This window comes from Pogoniulus pusillus, chromosome 12, assembly GCF_015220805.1.
Source record: "Pogoniulus pusillus isolate bPogPus1 chromosome 12, bPogPus1.pri, whole genome shotgun sequence".
In the NCBI taxonomy this organism is placed as follows: domain Eukaryota; kingdom Metazoa; phylum Chordata; class Aves; order Piciformes; family Lybiidae; genus Pogoniulus; species Pogoniulus pusillus.
Window position 1 is genome coordinate 18,421,793 of NC_087275.1, and position 16,920 is coordinate 18,438,712.

At 39.2% G+C, this 16,920-nt stretch overlaps 1 protein-coding gene across 2 annotated transcripts in view; it reads left to right on the forward strand.

The window, feature by feature from the left end:
• The window catches only part of DYRK1A (dual specificity tyrosine phosphorylation regulated kinase 1A), an 80,937-nt gene extending 73,292 nt beyond the window's left edge, over positions 1–7,645 (forward strand). For both annotated transcript variants that reach the window (XM_064152511.1, XM_064152512.1), the window contains exons 8-12: positions 713–859; positions 1,655–1,795; positions 2,090–2,396; positions 3,105–3,229; positions 4,291–7,645. In XM_064152511.1, coding sequence (XP_064008581.1) covers positions 713–859; positions 1,655–1,795; positions 2,090–2,396; positions 3,105–3,229; positions 4,291–4,914 — 1,344 coding nt within the window. In that variant the 3' untranslated portion in view covers positions 4,915–7,645. The remainder of the gene's footprint in view (positions 1–712; positions 860–1,654; positions 1,796–2,089; positions 2,397–3,104; positions 3,230–4,290) is intronic.
• Positions 7,646–16,920: the final 9,275 nt, after the last annotated feature.

Below are 16,920 nucleotides of genomic sequence, written 5' to 3' on the forward strand. Positions count from 1 at the left end.
TCACTATTTAGTGTGCCTTGGAGATAAGATTTGAGGGTTGAGGCAGTGCAGTAGCTGGCTTTTAAAGATACTGATTATAACTAAACCTCTTTTACAAACACTTGAGCAACTGCAGAAATACTAACTTGGGTTTAGTCCTGATTGATAGAATTATATTTCGCTGAGCACGTGACCACTTTTATTAAAGGTACCTTTGTTTTAGTTGTTTGCACTGAAAATGTTAGCTAGAGAGGTTAGGAAGACTTCTGTAGATATAAGTTAAACTTCAGTTTTGGTGCAAATGGGATTTTGAGCCTTCTCAGGTCCATTATGTGCCGGTGGATCTATAAATTAGTGAATGTTATCTTCTTCTTTTGAGAAAGCTGGATGCTTACAAAAATAAACCAAACCAAAACCACAAAAATACTACATTTGAAAAGAGATAAAGTTTCAGGAGTGTGACTAGTAATACTAAAATATTGTTGTGCAATTACCTGTAATTGCATGAGATTGCACTCATCAGCCCTTAAAGTGCAAAATACTGACATTCTGAGCAAATCAGCTCATGTGTGAATGCTTGAGGGTTTTTGGGTTTGTTTTTTTAAGAATTAACATTTAGATACAGTGTCAGTAATACCTTTGCTTTCCATACACCAAAACTGGATTTCATGATAGTTCTGTTTTGTAATACAGAATCATAATGGTGCTCTTTGAATGTATGCTTTTATTTCAGATATACCAATATATCCAGAGTCGTTTTTATCGATCACCAGAGGTGCTACTGGGAATGCCTTATGATCTTGCAATTGATATGTGGTCCCTTGGGTGTATTTTAGTTGAGATGCACACTGGAGAGCCTCTTTTTAGTGGGGCAAATGAGGTATGCAGCTATATTGTGGTATAAGTAATTTGATTGGTTTATTTTTTTGTTCCTTGTCATCATGACTTCCATCTGTTTAAACTTATTGCACAAAATTAGCTATCATGGATTGAGTTGAATTTGCTGCTGATGCTCAGTCCCATGCTGTGTCATGCCAGATTCAAAGTGTGCTGGTTGGAGCAAAGTATTATGGGGCTTGAAGTTCCAATATGATAAGAAAAGCTTTCTGTTCTGGTTGCTGCTTTCAGTTTCTGGGTTTGGGGATGCTGGTCTCATCTGCTGGGGTTGACACAGGATGGGGAGGGTGATACGTTAGCTCCCTGGATTCTGCTGTTGCTTTCTGCATTTTGCTGCACTTTTTCTGCAAATAGGCGAAGATAATTGTGCATTATATAATCTCATTTATATTAAACTCCTGTTTTCTCAAATTTTCTATCAACCTGGATTTTTTTTCATATATTATTTTCCCTCACTTCTGTGTTGGAGAGAAGCAGGCTGTGTTGAACCAGCCCATTAGGGAAATCTAGTAATTCTAAAACTAATAAGTGTCAGTGAGAGCAATGTCTTCTGTCAGAACTTGAAGTTGCTTGTTGATAGTTTTCTCTTTCTGGGTCCTCCTTGTTACTCCTTATTCTCTATTTTTGTTTTGTAGGTACTGGATTTTTCTTAGATTCACAAACAATTTATAACTTGCCTGAGTAGTTTACATTTGCTTCCCACGTGGTTAGAATCTCCCTTTGTTGCACTGCTCAGCTCTGTCACATGTTCTTCATAACTATTCTTTGTTCTTAACAGGTGGATCAAATGAATAAAATAGTGGAAGTTTTGGGGATACCACCTACCCACATCCTTGACCAGGCACCAAAAGCAAGAAAGTTCTTTGAGAAGTTGCCAGATGGCACTTGGAACTTGAAGAAGACCAAAGATGGAAAAAGGGTAGGTTACTTAACTAGGGTGATAGTCTGTAGTGTTTCTTTAGTAAGACACACAAAAAGATAAGATGTTTCTTTGTTCTACATGTCGTCTTACTGAAAATGCATCTTTATTTTTGTTTGTTACTATATCATGCTCTAAGAGATGTTAATTAAGTAACACTTCCTGTAGTGTTGAGTAGCTTCTTACTTTCATGTGACATCCTTTTATGGCATATTTAAGATATGCACATTCCAGGCTTAATATATCTCTTAATTTCAAAAGACTTAGAAATTGCTATGTCTAACTTCTCAACAGGAATACAAACCACCAGGAACTCGTAAACTTCACAATATACTAGGAGTTGAAACAGGAGGACCAGGTGGACGTCGTGCTGGAGAATCGGGTCATACCGTAGCTGACTACTTGAAGTTCAAGGACCTCATCTTAAGGATGCTTGACTATGACCCTAAGACACGAATTCAACCTTATTATGCTCTACAGCATAGTTTCTTTAAGAAAACAGCAGACGAAGGTACAAACACAAGTAACAGTGTGTCTACGAGTCCTGCCATGGAGCAGTCGCAGTCTTCAGGAACCACCTCTAGTACATCTTCAAGCTCAGGTAAGTTTTGCCCATTAACAGTCAACAAAATTGTGTTTCTCTTTTCACAGCACAGGAGTTTTTCTCAGATAAATGTTCTATCTTTCTGCATTTATTAGTTTAAAAATGTCGTGCTCAACAAAACAATTACTTAATCAGGTGGAACAGGTAACAACTCCACAACAACAGAAAAAATAGGTGAGCCAAAGTGTGAGTGACTATAGAGTGATAGAGTTGTTTCGGTTGGAAAAGACCTTTAAGATCATTGAATGCAGCTATTACCTGACTACCAAGACTGATGCTAAACCTTGTCCCTTAGCACCACATCTTTGTGTCTTTTAAACACCACTAGGAGTGAGGATTCCACTTAGAACAGCTTCTCTAGTTCTTTCACTTATTACTAGAGAGAAATGACCAACAACCACTGTGTTACAGCCTCCTTTCTTGTAGATAGCAGTGAGGTCTTCACTCAGCCTCCTTTTCTCCAGACTAAACAGCCTCAGTTCACTGAGCCTCTCCTCCTAAGACTTGTTCTCCAGTCTCTTCATCAGCTTCATTGCCCTTCTCTGCACCCGCTCCCACGCTGCAACGTCTTAAGTATTGTGGCACTTACAGTAATTGTAGGTCTTGTATTTTAACATTAAAGCAGTTTAAGTATCTTCATGTTGTCTTTGTTTTTACTGTAGATTTTCTGTCTCTTCACTTGTTGTGCATGTTATTACGTTATAGGTGGATCTTCTGGAACAAGCAACAGTGGAAGGGCACGGTCAGACCCCACACACCAGCATCGACATAGTGGTGGACACTTCACTGCTGCTGTTCAAGCTATGGACTGTGAAACACACAGCCCACAGGTAGGCTTAAGTAAAGCTTCTCGCTGATTTATCTGAATTTTATGAGACTAATATTAAATACCTGGAACTCACTAACATTTCCATTTCAGGACTGAAGTGGTTTAGGCGTGGAATTAGCAATCAGATTTGGTTTATTTACCCCCAGCTCCTCTGTAGTCCTTTGCAAGTTAGGTCGGTCACTTAGGCAGATGTACTGCAGGCAGCTGTAAAAATTACCATAGATTCTACCGAGGAGAAGGTTTTGTATTGGTAGCAATAAGTCAGGTGCAGCTGTTGGTGCTACACCTTACACAGGGTGTAAGGGTAAACAGAGCTATGCATCTTCCAAACCAGTGCAAAACTTGTTCTTACTTCTACTTACGGCATTCAGGTACTTCACCAACATTAGCGTTGATGAGCTAGTGTTTATTCAATACTTCTTCTTTGACAGTAGCAACAACTCATTTACTGACTACAAATAATTCTGTAATACTTACTTTTTTTTTGTTCAGACCAGATAAGAATATAAATTCTTCTAAGCAGAAAATTTATGGCAGAAGTTGGTGCATAACTAGATCTTGCTATTGTAGTAACATTTTAATCATCTGTTTTCTTCCAGAGGTGTGAGTACTCCTTTAATACTGTTGACAGTGTTCAAGATCTGAAGTACAGCATAATAATGTAGATGATGCTTATTGTATCCAGAGGCCTGAGTCAGAAAACAGGGCTTTAGTGTTCTAGGTGTTGTACAAATATTAGATTGTTTATTACTCCTGTTGTTTAAAGCTTCTATCTTTATGCAAAGCTTCTGTCATTTTGGCAATAAGATCACATATTCAATGTACTTAAATGTTTTTTGTTTGAAAGAAGTGTCCAGAATGTGAAAGATAAGCATTTCTTATATACTTTCTGAATGTACCTTAAGAAAATCTAACTATATGCTGACATTTCTATAATAATTATGCAGCTGTGAGGTTTGCTTAGCTTCTCTTTAAAAAGTGGCTGTAAACATGAATAATTTAGTCTCTGTTATATATTGCAAATGGAGATATTTGAATATTTTAATTTGCTCATTATCATAGGTTCGACAGCAGTTTCCTCCTCCGATTGGTTGGACAGCCACTGAAGCTCCTACACAGGTCACTGTTGAAAACCATCCAGTTCAAGAAACCACCTTCCATGTAACCCCTCAGCAACAGAATGCATTACATCATCATCATGGAAATAGCTCTCACCACCACCACCATCACCACCACCACCACCACCATCATGGACAGCAAGCCTTGGGTAGCCGGACCAGGCCAAGAGTCTACAATTCTCCAACAAACAGCTCCTCCACCCAGGATTCTATGGAGGTGGGCCACAGTCACCACTCCATGACATCCCTGTCTTCCTCAACTACTTCTTCTTCTACATCTTCCTCCTCTACTGGTAACCAAGGCAATCAGGCCTATCAGAACCGCCCAGTGGCTGCTAATACCTTGGACTTTGGACAAAATGGAGCTATGGACATGAATTTAACAGTCTACTCTAATCCGCGCCAAGAAACTGGCATAGCTGGACATCCAACATACCAGTTTTCTGCTAATACAGGTCCTGCTCATTACATGACTGAAGGACACCTTGCAATGAGGCAAGGAATTGATAGAGAAGAGTCTCCCATGACAGGAGTTTGTGTTCAGCAAAGTCCTGTGGCTAGCTCGTGACTAAACTGAAACTAAGTTTGTTTCTTGTGTGTTTTTATAGAAGTGGTGTTTTTCCAAAAACAAAGTGCAAAGCTGCTTGAATCAGAAGGAGATAAACTCACTGAACCGCTACAGGAGGGCAAAGCTGACTATTTTTTTAAACTTGAAAAGATTGCAAAGGGACAATGAAGTTTTTGTTGATTTTTTGGGTTTGGTTTTTTTTTGGTTGGTTGGTGTTTGTTTTTGTTTTTGTTTTTTTTTTTAAAGCCATGTCTGGACCCACCTTAACAGATAGCTTAGTGGTGTTCACCTTTTGCTACCCCCATTTTAACTTGCCACAACCTATTCATAGTTTGTTTTTTGGGGAGGGATTTTGGTTCTTTTTGGTCTCATTCAACAGGGGTTATTGTTCAAATGTTAGCTGTAGTTGCAAACTAGTTTCTTTTTAAATGCATTGCACATGATTTATAAAAAGGCCCTTTGAAGTTTTCGGGTGGGAGGGGAGTGAGTAATATATATATTTTTTTTTTAGTTCCCCAAACAAACATGGGCACAGAAATGCAGTACTGTAAGAAAGAGGGACCTTCAGATTACACAAATATATATTCTTCAGCTGTAAAAAGGGACGGTTGTAATGGAGTTTGTAAGGCACATTAAGCATGCTAAGTGGCGGTGATCAGAATTCTCCTTTTCTGAATCTACTGAGGATCAAAGCAGCAATTGTAATGGGATTCTATGGGTCTCATATTTTGGAGACCACAGTCAGTTAGTATTGAAATATGACTGGTTTCATAACTGAGGTGCACTGAGAAGCAATCAACGGGTCGGTCCTGGCCAGTCCTGGGGAGGTCTAAGTGGTGGTCTTTGGGATAACCTTTGGCCTTATGGATTTGGACTCTTAAGTTAGAAGAGCCTACCATTTCAGATGCAATCACTTTTGGACATGCTTTTGCAGACAGTCCTTAATGCTGAAAACACAGAGAATGGGTAATTCAAGAGGCCTTTCTTTTAAAATAGACTTTTGTGACCCACTTATTGTAAGGTATTGCAAGGTCACTTTGCGTGTGTCATAAAGTTGACTTCCTTATTGGTTGAAGGTCACAGGAGTAGTGGTTTGCGTTTGATGGAAATAGCTACAACTGTGTCCCTTCCTGCTTTTTACTTTTTTCTTTTGCTTTTTCTCGGCACGTGGTTTCTCCACCATTACTTCTGCACAAAGACGTCTTCTGTTCATCCTGAACATTTTTAAAAATGCAGAATTTTATGTGACTGCTTTTTTGCCTCACAATTATGCTGTGAATTTTACAAAAATTTATTTTCTTTTTTGATAATTTATTGTACCAAAGCTGTTTTTATAGCACATAGATGTCTGTAACCAATAATGTAGCAGTTCTGCACTTTGACACAAGGTGTAACTAGACCATTTTTAAATGTCAGTTGAAAATTATGGCTGTACTATTGCTTAAACAAAACTGGAACTGTTGTTGAATTCATAGCCAATACATTTACAGCAATCTGTGTACTGAACATAATAGATTGACATCTACTTCAAGACTATAACATCTGTTACATTATAAATGTGTTCAGGCTTCTGAAGTTAAAAGGGACACTAGATCCAGAAGCTATGAAACCAGCAGTTGATTCTTGTATTCCTTATTAACATAATTGTAAACTTGAAGGCAAGACCTTGATTTGCATGAACAGGTCCAAAATAATAGTCTGAGTAAAGCAAAACACTCACACGAGACCTGAGGTTAGCAGACTGTATTTAACAGGTGCCTAATTTTTGGGTAGTGCTGCCTTAATATAACACAGTCAGCTTGGCAGTTGCAAAATTTATGGGCCCTCTTTGTATGAAAAGTAAAAGCTCCGTGAAAAACATTTGAAAGAATAAGGGTAACTCATTGATTGCCCATCCCAGATTAACATTGTTTGCCCATGACGTATTACAGAAGCAGTGATCTACCTCTGCCAGTAAGCCCTTTAAAAAGTTGATTTTGCAGAAAATTCAGAGTTTGTGCTGGTCAGTTCCATGCGGCCAAGTAATTTTTTTCGGACTAACAGGTGGAAATTTTTTATACTTACAGTGGCAACGCAGCAACTGGCTACCATGTAAATGGGAACGAATACTTGGGATTACCATTTTTTTGTGAATCATGTTTTTTTTTAAATCAAGCAACCATATGATTTTTTTTTTTGTTTGTTTTTTGTATTGACAACATCAACCCTGTGGACAAAAGTGGAGGTTTTTTTTCTGTTTTCTTTTTGGTTTTATTTTTAAACTCAGTAATTCAGAGAAGTTTACAGGATCTGGAAGGCTGTCACCTTAGAAACAGGATGCTGAGTTTAGCAATATGAAAAGGAATCCAGTTCTTACTGCTGTCTAGGAATATAAGGGTAATATGGAATCTGGGTAATTTCTGGGTGCGCAGGTTGCCACACCTTAGCAAGCGCCAAAAAATAAAGCAGTTAAAAAGTATATCTACGTAAAGAAGAAATCATAAAATCCAGTGCTTCTGCATACTGTGTTATGTTACAGTCCAGTTTTGTGTGCTTTACTACACAGTTTGGTTACAGGACTTCTGTGCATTGTAAACATAAACAGCATGGAAAAGGTTAAATACCTGTGTTCAGATTGTAAGATCTAGTCCGGACTTGCTGTGTATATTGTAACGTTAAATGAAAAGACAAGCCCTTTGTATTATAGTCATGCAGTCTTATGTATGATAAACAGTTGAATAATTTGTCCTCAGACTCTTTACTGTGCTTTTTAAAAAAAAGAGTAATTTAAGAAAAATGTAAACATAGTAATTCTTCCTATGCAATTAACCTACTCCAAGCCATGGTATGGTAGGTATAATTATACTATAATATGTAAATATCAGATACATTGAAACAGACTTAAAAATATGAAAGTAAAAGTTGGAGGCATAACAGATAATTTTGAGTTTTTAATTGAAACAGTAAGGTATACAAATCATTGATGTATCAACACAGCTCTGCTTGATTCTGATGGACTGTACTTGTAGTTTGAGTTCTTTATCATCTGTTAGTTTGAATGTTCTTAAATGCTCTGCAGCTTTCTACCTAGTACATGCAGACTAGCTGATTTTAAGGCCAGAAGTGACCATGGTAATGAAATAGTCTGACTGGCATGCCATTATCTCTACGATTCAATCTAGTTATTTCTGCATCATGGAGTCAATATCGTTTGGGTGCAGTAGAACAGACTTCTCAAAAAAAACAAACAGCTGATTTTCATATAGATTCTTAAAGTGTGAGGATTTTAATGTGTCTGTTGAGTGATTCAGATAGTTCATTTTCCATGCTCTTTAGTCCTCCTTCAGTTTTAGGACTGTTTAGTTATAGCTGCTGGCCATCAGATAGCTAGCTGCCTATTAGAATAACAACTACTCTAGTTTTAAACTATTTCACTTTGTTCACATAAAAACATGTTAACTTTAATAACCTCTATAGATGGAGTTCCTTAAATCTCTAACTGTAAAGCTTTTATGGCTCTTCTGAAACTTCAGATGTTTTAAAATCCATTCTAAAGCATGGATGTAAGAACTGCATACAGCATCTGGTAGTGATTTCAGCATTGCTGTGTGCGTGTAGTATGTGCAGGTACATTCTTGAACCTTTCAGTTTATAACTTCACTTGTTTGTTTATACCTCCAAGGATTGCATTTTTAAATCTTTCAGTCTCCATTATTTGCATTAAAAGATTGTAAATTTAGATAAATATCCATCATGATTCCTAAGTCCTTCTCAGAACTGCTGCTCTTCCAGGATGTGGTCTTCCATCCTGTAAGTATAATGATGTCTGAATGGGACTGGTTTACAGAAGATTCACTTACAGATGCGGCTTGTCTTCATTGTTTATCCCTCTGCCATCACTATTTTCATTAAACCATCAATGTGCTTAAATTTTATTCTTGATAACTAAAAGACTTTAAATACCTTAGAAGATAATTCCTGTTGAAGTGCACCAGAAACATCATTTTTCAAATGAGGATGTAATCAAAAACTCTGATCTTTTGACACAGCTTGGTGAATATGTTGTGCTCGCTTACAAAACAAATCCATTTCAGTAAGATCTTTATACAGAACTTGTGAATAGTGTGGAAATATCTAGTCAAAATCATGCAACTGACTACAAAGTAGAGTTGTTGCTGAGTGTTGATCTCATGAAGATAGTTTGTATATAGCATGACTTCGGCAAGTGATTTTATTTGACTTAGAAGGATGGATATTAAAATTGCACAATATCTTACATCTATCAAGCGAAGAAAGACACCTTGTCAAACTGTAGTTTTATCTCTGGTTTTGTGGGGTTCTACAGAAGCAATCTCATGTTGCAAAGTTTGCAGTTGATATTTATTTCTCCACCTTAAAATGATAGTTGAACTACTTTTTTTCCCCTTACTGATTAAGATGCCTTGTTTTTATTTCAACAGTTATCCATACTGGCCCTATCAAATATATATGATCTGCCGAGACCTGAGAGGATTTGTAGTTTTTATTATGATTTGTGCTAGATACTGCAGAGCATCACAGAGTTCAATCTCTAGCAGTTACTGTGACTGTAGTCAAGGACATGGATGGTACGAGTATAATATGCTTCATAAGCCAGTCAAAGGTCGTAGTTGAAATGTTACACTTCAGGCTCCTCTGACGAATTGCAGAGAGGAAATTGAATTTACTTGAAGCAATGTTCATAGGTTCTAGAGGGAAATTGAGGATAGAAGATTTTTAGAAGAGAGGAAGGATTAGAATTGCAAGGGTGTTCTTTGTGGGAGAGTCAAACTGTGTGCTTAAGAGCATAGGAATTGGAGAGAAATACCCATAGCTCAAGTGGAAGCGAGACCATGATATTTTTCTGTCATCCCGATCTAAGAATACATGTGTGGGAAGCTAAATGAAAACCTTCACAGCTATACTAAATAAGGCTTAACAGTTCTACTTTGAGTGGAATATGTTGGGTTTTTGGGTTTTTTTTTCAGAAGATTATATCCCAGTAATTAATATAAGGGATATCTAGAATGTAGCTATGTGTTGTTTTTTCAAGGTAGTTTTGAATTTGGAGTATTTATCATGTGGCAGGACTTGGGATAAATCTGGAAGTTTGCAAGAGAGCAGAAATGATGGTTGGGATTATTTCATTGTGGTTTATAAAGGTGAAATGGAAGGAGGATTCAGTTTCTGACAGGTGAAGTGAGCATATGTTTGTTGGAGAGATCAGACAGAAGCAGCAGTAACGAATAGAGCAGACTGTCAGCATGTCAGCAACTGAAGGAGTTTTAATTTCTTTACTAACTAGGGCTGACACGTATGGGTTAAAGTGGGCTGAAGCAAAGCTTATTGAGCCTTTTAGAAAGGCAAACCGTGGCAGATGTAAATGGAGTTGTAGAGCTGTAAAAGCATCAAATGACCACACAACACATGTTTTGAGACTTGTGTGTGTTAAGTAGGATGAGAATAGAAGACTGACCAAGGACCTCCTTTAAAAAAAAAGTAATTGTTGCCATGGAGTAGAGATGACACAGGATCTATATATCCTGAAAGATGTTTTGTTGTGGAATCTGCTTTGAGCTCTCATTCCTAAGACTCCTCTGTTTCACAACAAGCAATTTTTCCTCAACGAGCAACAGCAGAAAGTATCCCAGCTAAATAATGGTGAACAGTGTCACAGAAAGACAAGCATGTGAGGAAAACATCCCTCTAGTGTTTCCAGTCTAAATAATAAATAGCATGAGCTTTATAAAAAGTAAAAGTAAGGCTTGAAATGTTTTTACTAGTAAGACAGAGCTACCATTATTGTAAAAGTGTAATTAACCCTTTCAGGAGAAGTGTAGGGACCTGATTTGGCTTTCCAAACCAAATTCTAATAATCATTAAATGCATCCTGGGCTGGGACAAATTCATCTGGATTTCAGTAGAGCCACTTCTGAGAAACTCAGAGACAGGTCATGCTTTTTGGACAACAGAATGTAACATGGCTTGAGGTAAACAAGGCAATGCAATTAAACTTCTTGTGTACTACACTAGAAATTCCCTCTCTTTCCTGTATGCCTTCACAAGAGATGTTTCTCATCTTGGGTAAGTTGTGTAGTCCATCTCTTAGTCTCCAAGTACTCCACAGGAATGACTTCAGCTGGAATTTCTGCTTCTCACTGCTGCAAACTTCAGCATCCTGGAATACAACTGTCATGATGTCTTTGCATATGTTTTGGTTAGAAGGGTATTACTGCATCTTGCATGTCAAATTCAGTCTAAAGGTGTTGAGTAAGCAAAAGGAAGTCCAAAAATGTTTTGACATTTTACTTCCATCATCCTGTGTGCAAATGAACAAATCTCATACAGTGGTGTCCAGAAAGGCAGCATTGCAACATCATCTAAAATCATGTTGGTCTCCAATACAAATGCTTTTGTAATACCCGCAGTGTTCTCTGACATGCATCAGCCATTTGGATTCTTTGTTGCATACTCCTGGTAGAGTGTATCTTGAAAACTTTCTGAGTAGGCTTTGTTTTGTCAGTGGAGCAACAGATGAGCAGTTCCATTCTGGAAAAGGCAGCTTGAATCAGAAGGATTGATTTTGTTTGTTTTGTTTGTTTCTGGTTGCTTTTTCTTTAACTGATGCATGCATTGCTGTTCATGGTTTGTACCCACACCAGTGTTTTAATTCAGAGTGTTTATTTGTTGAAGGGTGGTGAAAGTTGGTGTGTTTGACTGTAGGACACAGATGTTAACATGTTTGCGCTGTGTTTTCCCATCAGTTGTTCTGCACAGTGCTAGGCAGTCCCCTTTGCTTAGGGCAGTAGCTGGTAATTCTGAAGGTCTGACTTGGTGTAGCTCTTTTCATTATTTGTTTGTTGTTTGGTTGGTTTTTTTGGGGGGGTGTGGGTGTTTGTTTGTTTGGGTGGGGGAGTGTTTGGTATTTTTTTAAAGAACTTTGGCTTTTCCTGCTGCTGTGCTGACTCTTTCCAAGGAAATTTGGCTTAGATTTCAAGGCAATCCACAGACTGGTCCCTAAAAAAGAAAACTACGGGATGAGGAAGGGGTTAAAAATGATGCTTCTCAAAGCCAGTTTTATGTGATCATCACTGAGATGACTCTTCCTGCTAAGCAGTAGCTCTTGCAAAATCCTGTGGATTTAAAAAAACTTTTTTGAGAATTAAATCTCATGGGTATTCCATATGGTCTTTAGTGGTAGAATAATAACACAGGTAAGACAAGAGAAATTAATAACTAAACCCACCTCCTGTAGATCTCCCAATGAGAAGTGGGAGGAAAGAATATTAATTTGACAGGTGTTGACAGTCAAAACGCAATTAGAATCAGAGAATATATTTGATTGATAAGGACCCTCAAAGGTCATCTTGTTCAATTCTCCTGCAGTCAGCAGAGTCATCTTTAACTAGAGCAGGTTGCTCAGGGCTCCATCAAGTTTGCCTTTGAATGTCTTCAGGGATGAGACTTCTGCTACATCTTCAGGCAACCTGTTCCAGTGTTTCACTAACATCATGATTGAGAACTTCCTTCTAGTAGCCAACCTAAATCTACCCTGCTGTAGTGTAAAAACATCAGCCTTTGTACTATTGCTACACCTCCTTGGTTACGTTAGAATGGAATAGAATAGAATCAGCCAGGTTGGAAGAGACCTTCAAGATCATCCAGTCCAACCTATTACCCAGCTCTATCCAGTCAGCTAGACCATGGCACTAAGTGCCTCATCCAGGCTTCTCTTGAACACCTCCAGGGGCAGCAACCCCGCCACCTCCCTGGGCAGCCCATTCCAATGGCAAATCACTCTTTCTGGGAAGAACTTCTTCCTGGCATTCAGCTTATACCTCTTCTGGCACAACTTGAGACTGTGTCCCCTCATACTGTTGCTGGTTTCCTGGGAGAAGAGACCAACCCCCACCTGGCTACAGCCTCCCTTCAGGTAGTTGTAGACAGCAATGAGGTCCCCCCTGAGCCTCCTCTTTTCCAGGCTGAAGAACCCCAGCTCTTTCAGCCTCTCCTCACAGGGCTGTGTTCCAGGCCTCTCACCAGCTGCTTTAGTTGGTTAGAGATTGGAAAACTATATATGAAAAAATCCAACATCTGAGTTCTGTTTGTTCTGCAGAAACTAATTTGAGATACTAAGCAGAGAACCTCTTTGCTCAGACTGCCTTCTTCAGGACATCACAAGTAGAAGAGATCTCTCTAGAACTTGTCTTCTGAAGCATCTCCTTTCAGATTTTCTTATCAAGCTGTAGCTTGCTGAGGATTCCCTGACCCCTTCCCAGCATCAAATGATGACTGTTGTTTGATGGAGTTAATTTTGAGATTGCAGGGATGGTAGCGATGATGTAAGGGAGTTCTCTTTACCTAATGATGATTAAGGGAGTGTCTCCCTTATGAGGAAGGGCTGAGAGAGCTGGGTCTCTTTAGCTTGGAGGAGACTGAGAGGTGACCTCATCAGAGCGTACTATGCAAAGGGTAAGTGTCAGAAGGACAGAGCCAGGCTCTTCTCAGTAATGTCCAATGACAGGACAAGGGGCAGTGGATGCAAGCTGGAGCAGAGGAGGTTCCACAAGAACATAAGGAAAAACTTTTTTCACGTTGAGGGTGGCAGAGCACTGGACCAGGCTGCCTAGAGAGGTTGTGAAGCCTTCTCTGGAGACATTCAAAACCTGCCTGGACACTTTCTTGTGTGATATACTCTAGGTGATCCTGCTCTGGCCGAGGGGTTGAACTCTATGATCTTTCAAGATCTCTTCCAACCCCTAATGTTCTATGATTCTGTGTAGTGCAGGAATAAAGGCTAGTCCTAAACAGAACACATTCTGAGCTGTACCACATTTCCAGTGCAACAAGCTTCCATAATTTACCTCAAATAAACCTCAATGTGGAGACCTTGAAGTGAAGAATAAGCTGAAGGAGATTAGTTTCCAAATCTTAAGCCTCACTTGTCTCTTTTTCCAAATGCAAGGCTAGCACAGTTTAGTACCAGGGGGATTCCTCTGCTGCAGTGTCCCAGGGCACTCAGATGTTTATTTTCATCTGAATTGGTCTCCTGCCTTCTATACAAAAATCACCTTGTGTATAAGGAATATTTAGCACTTTTTTGTCCACTAGCCAAGTTAGTATTTCTTCCAAGAAAAATGCTGTACGTAAAGTTGATTCCATGCTGGAGTAACCCACTTTGTTATACTCTGTGTTTTGTGTCAGTCTGGCCATTTCAGTACACAGAGCTAAGGTTGTGCCATGTGTTCATGAAGGGGCATTTGCTCTGTAAACAAAGAGTGCTACAAGTATACACATTTGAGTGGCAATGCTTTGAAATTAGATGTATCTGTAGAGGTCGTTTTGATACAGTGGCAGTATGGAGACTTGTATCCTGACATGACCTCAGTGACTTGGACAGACAAACCCAGGAATCTTAGGAGCCAGGGCTTTGAAAATCGGAAATGTTATATTCAGAGTTCTTTCATGGAGGCAGTGAGATGCTTGTTTTGTCTGAGGAAAGAGTCAAAGATAGTAAATTTGGCCAGAATTGTTTTTAATACTCTGATGTTAATGCCCTTTTCATTTTCTTTTCAGTAGAAACTGTAGTTAATTTCTCTCTTCAGAAAAAAGTAACATTTGATATGGCTTTTTTACCCACTCCTTGTTCTTTTTTGCCGTTTCTCACTCTGCTTTCCTGCTTTCCACTCTGACCCTTCTCCCCACTTCCCTACACTTTACACCTTTTATTTTTCTCTCTGCATCTTTCAGCCTTTTCCTGGTCATTTGGGGATTTTTTGTTTCCTTGCATTTTCAGGCTTTCCTCTACAGTTCCCACTGCTTTTCCCCACTTGCCCCTCTTGCTTTTCTAGTCTTCCTGCTTTTCAATATATTTATTTTGCTTTCCTGCTTGTCCTTTCCCTATGTTTGCACAGCTTTTCCTGTCTTACCCGTGCTCATCTTCCCTGCTATGCTTCCCCTGTTTGCCTTGCTTCTTCTGACTTCCCTTTGTCTTCCAGCTTGTCACTCCTATGCTTTTTCTCGAGTCTTTCAGATTTCCTATTGCTTCCCATTCTCTTTTCCCTGTTCAGACTCCTCTCCCTTTGACTTCAGGTTTCGGTTGGGCTTTTGTTTGTTTTTTCCCTTTTCCAGGTTGTTTCTCTGACTTCTTTTCATTGCTCTTTGCTATATTGACTTCTGTTCACTTCCTATTCTTCCCACTTCTTTTTTTTTTTCGTGCCTGTCTTCCCCATTTCCTTTTCCACCGTTGTGTTGTTTTTCCCTTCTCTGCTTTCTTTTCCTGGACTTTCACTGGTTTTCTATTTAATGCTTTGCAGGTGTTTTCTTTGCTCACTTTCCTCCTTTCAGTGCTTTTCAAGTTTCTTCCCCCTTCCTTTTCCAGGTTGTTTCAAATGCTTCTCAGGTGTATTTCTTCACCTCACTTGTTTCCCCATCCCCTCCTTGCTTTCACCTCCTGTAACTTCTCTTCCATGCTTTTTAGGTAATGTAATTTCCTCTTCACTTCTCTGTTCCATGCTTTTGACTGATTTGAGTTCTTTTCCCTATTTGTTTCTGCACACACTCCCATCCTCATATGATTTCCATTACTTTTCACTTGCCCGCTTTTCTTGCTTGTACTTCTTTCCCACACCCTCTTCTGTTTTGGCTTATTTTCACAGTTTTACAGGTCATGATCTTTCCCCTTTCCCGAATTTTACTGCTTTTCACTGTTTTTTTCTTTGACTTTTTTATGCTTTCCTGGTTTTCTCACCCTGAAAAGGTCTCTTATTTTTCTGTCTTCCTCCCTCCCTTCCCTTTCTCTTTCCTGTTTTTCTCTTCTCTTCAGTGCACATCTTTTCACTACTTTTCAGATTTGGAAATGTCTTTTCCCTTCCTTTCCTGACTAGTTCACTGTTCCTGCTCTTCTGGTCTTTATTCTCTCCCTGCTCCTTGTCTTCTCTGCTTTTCACTGGCTTGACTTTTTTCCACTGCCTTTTCACATTTTGACTTCTTTCCCTGTTTTGCCTTTTCCTCTTCTCTCAGCTTTATAGTGTTTTGACTTCTCTCATTTCAGCTCTTTTCCCTTCCTTTCCATTCTTTCTCTGGTTGTCTTTGCTTTGACTTGTTTTCACTGCTTGTCAATACTTTGACAGGTTTTTTGCTGCTTTTTAGTGCTTTGGCACCTTTTCACTGCATTTGAGTCCTTTGACCTCTTCTGGCTGCTTTTCTGGCCTTTTCCTGCTTTCTACCCTGTCGCCCCCTGGCTTTTGCCTTCCAGTTGCCTGATGCTGTGACCTTTTTCACTGCTAGTAACTGCTTTGATTTCATTGCCTTTGAAGTCTCTCTTTTTCCCTTCTTTTCCCTGTTTATCACAACTGTGAGTTCCCTTCCCTGGTGTGGTGGGGTTTTTTTGTTTGTTTGTTTTGTTTTAGTCTTTCCCTCTCTTCTTCCTGCTTCCTAGTGCTTTCTACTGCTTTTTAGTTACTTTTCCTCTGCTCCTTTCTCCTGTTTTCCCTCTTCTTCGTTCTACTTTTCAGCCTCACTACTGCTTTGACTTTTTTCAGCTACTTGTCTGTTCTTTCCCTTAGTTGTTACTTCTTTGACTGCTCCCCATTCATTTTTTTTCTCCCCCGCTCCCAGCTTCTCCATTTGATTCGCTGCTTTGATTTTTTGCTGCTTTTGAAATATTTTCTCAAGGACAGCTCACCACCCCACCCCTTTCTTTACATGCCTTCCCTGGTTCTCACTGCTCTCTCCTGCTTTAGCCTGCCCTTTCCTGCTTTTGCTTTATGCATGCCTTTTTGCTGCTTTTCAGGTAGTTTTAGTTTGGTTTGTTTCCCACTTCTCTTCTCTGCTTTCCCCTTTCCTGTTTTTCAGTGTCTGAACACCTCTGATCTGTTTTTCTGGTTTCTGATTTTCCTTGCCTGTCATTGCTCTGACTGCTTTCTGTGTCTTATGAGGATTGTCACCCAGCACCTCACTTCTGTGCTTTACCTACTTTTAAAACATATTGTGTAATATTTTGAACAC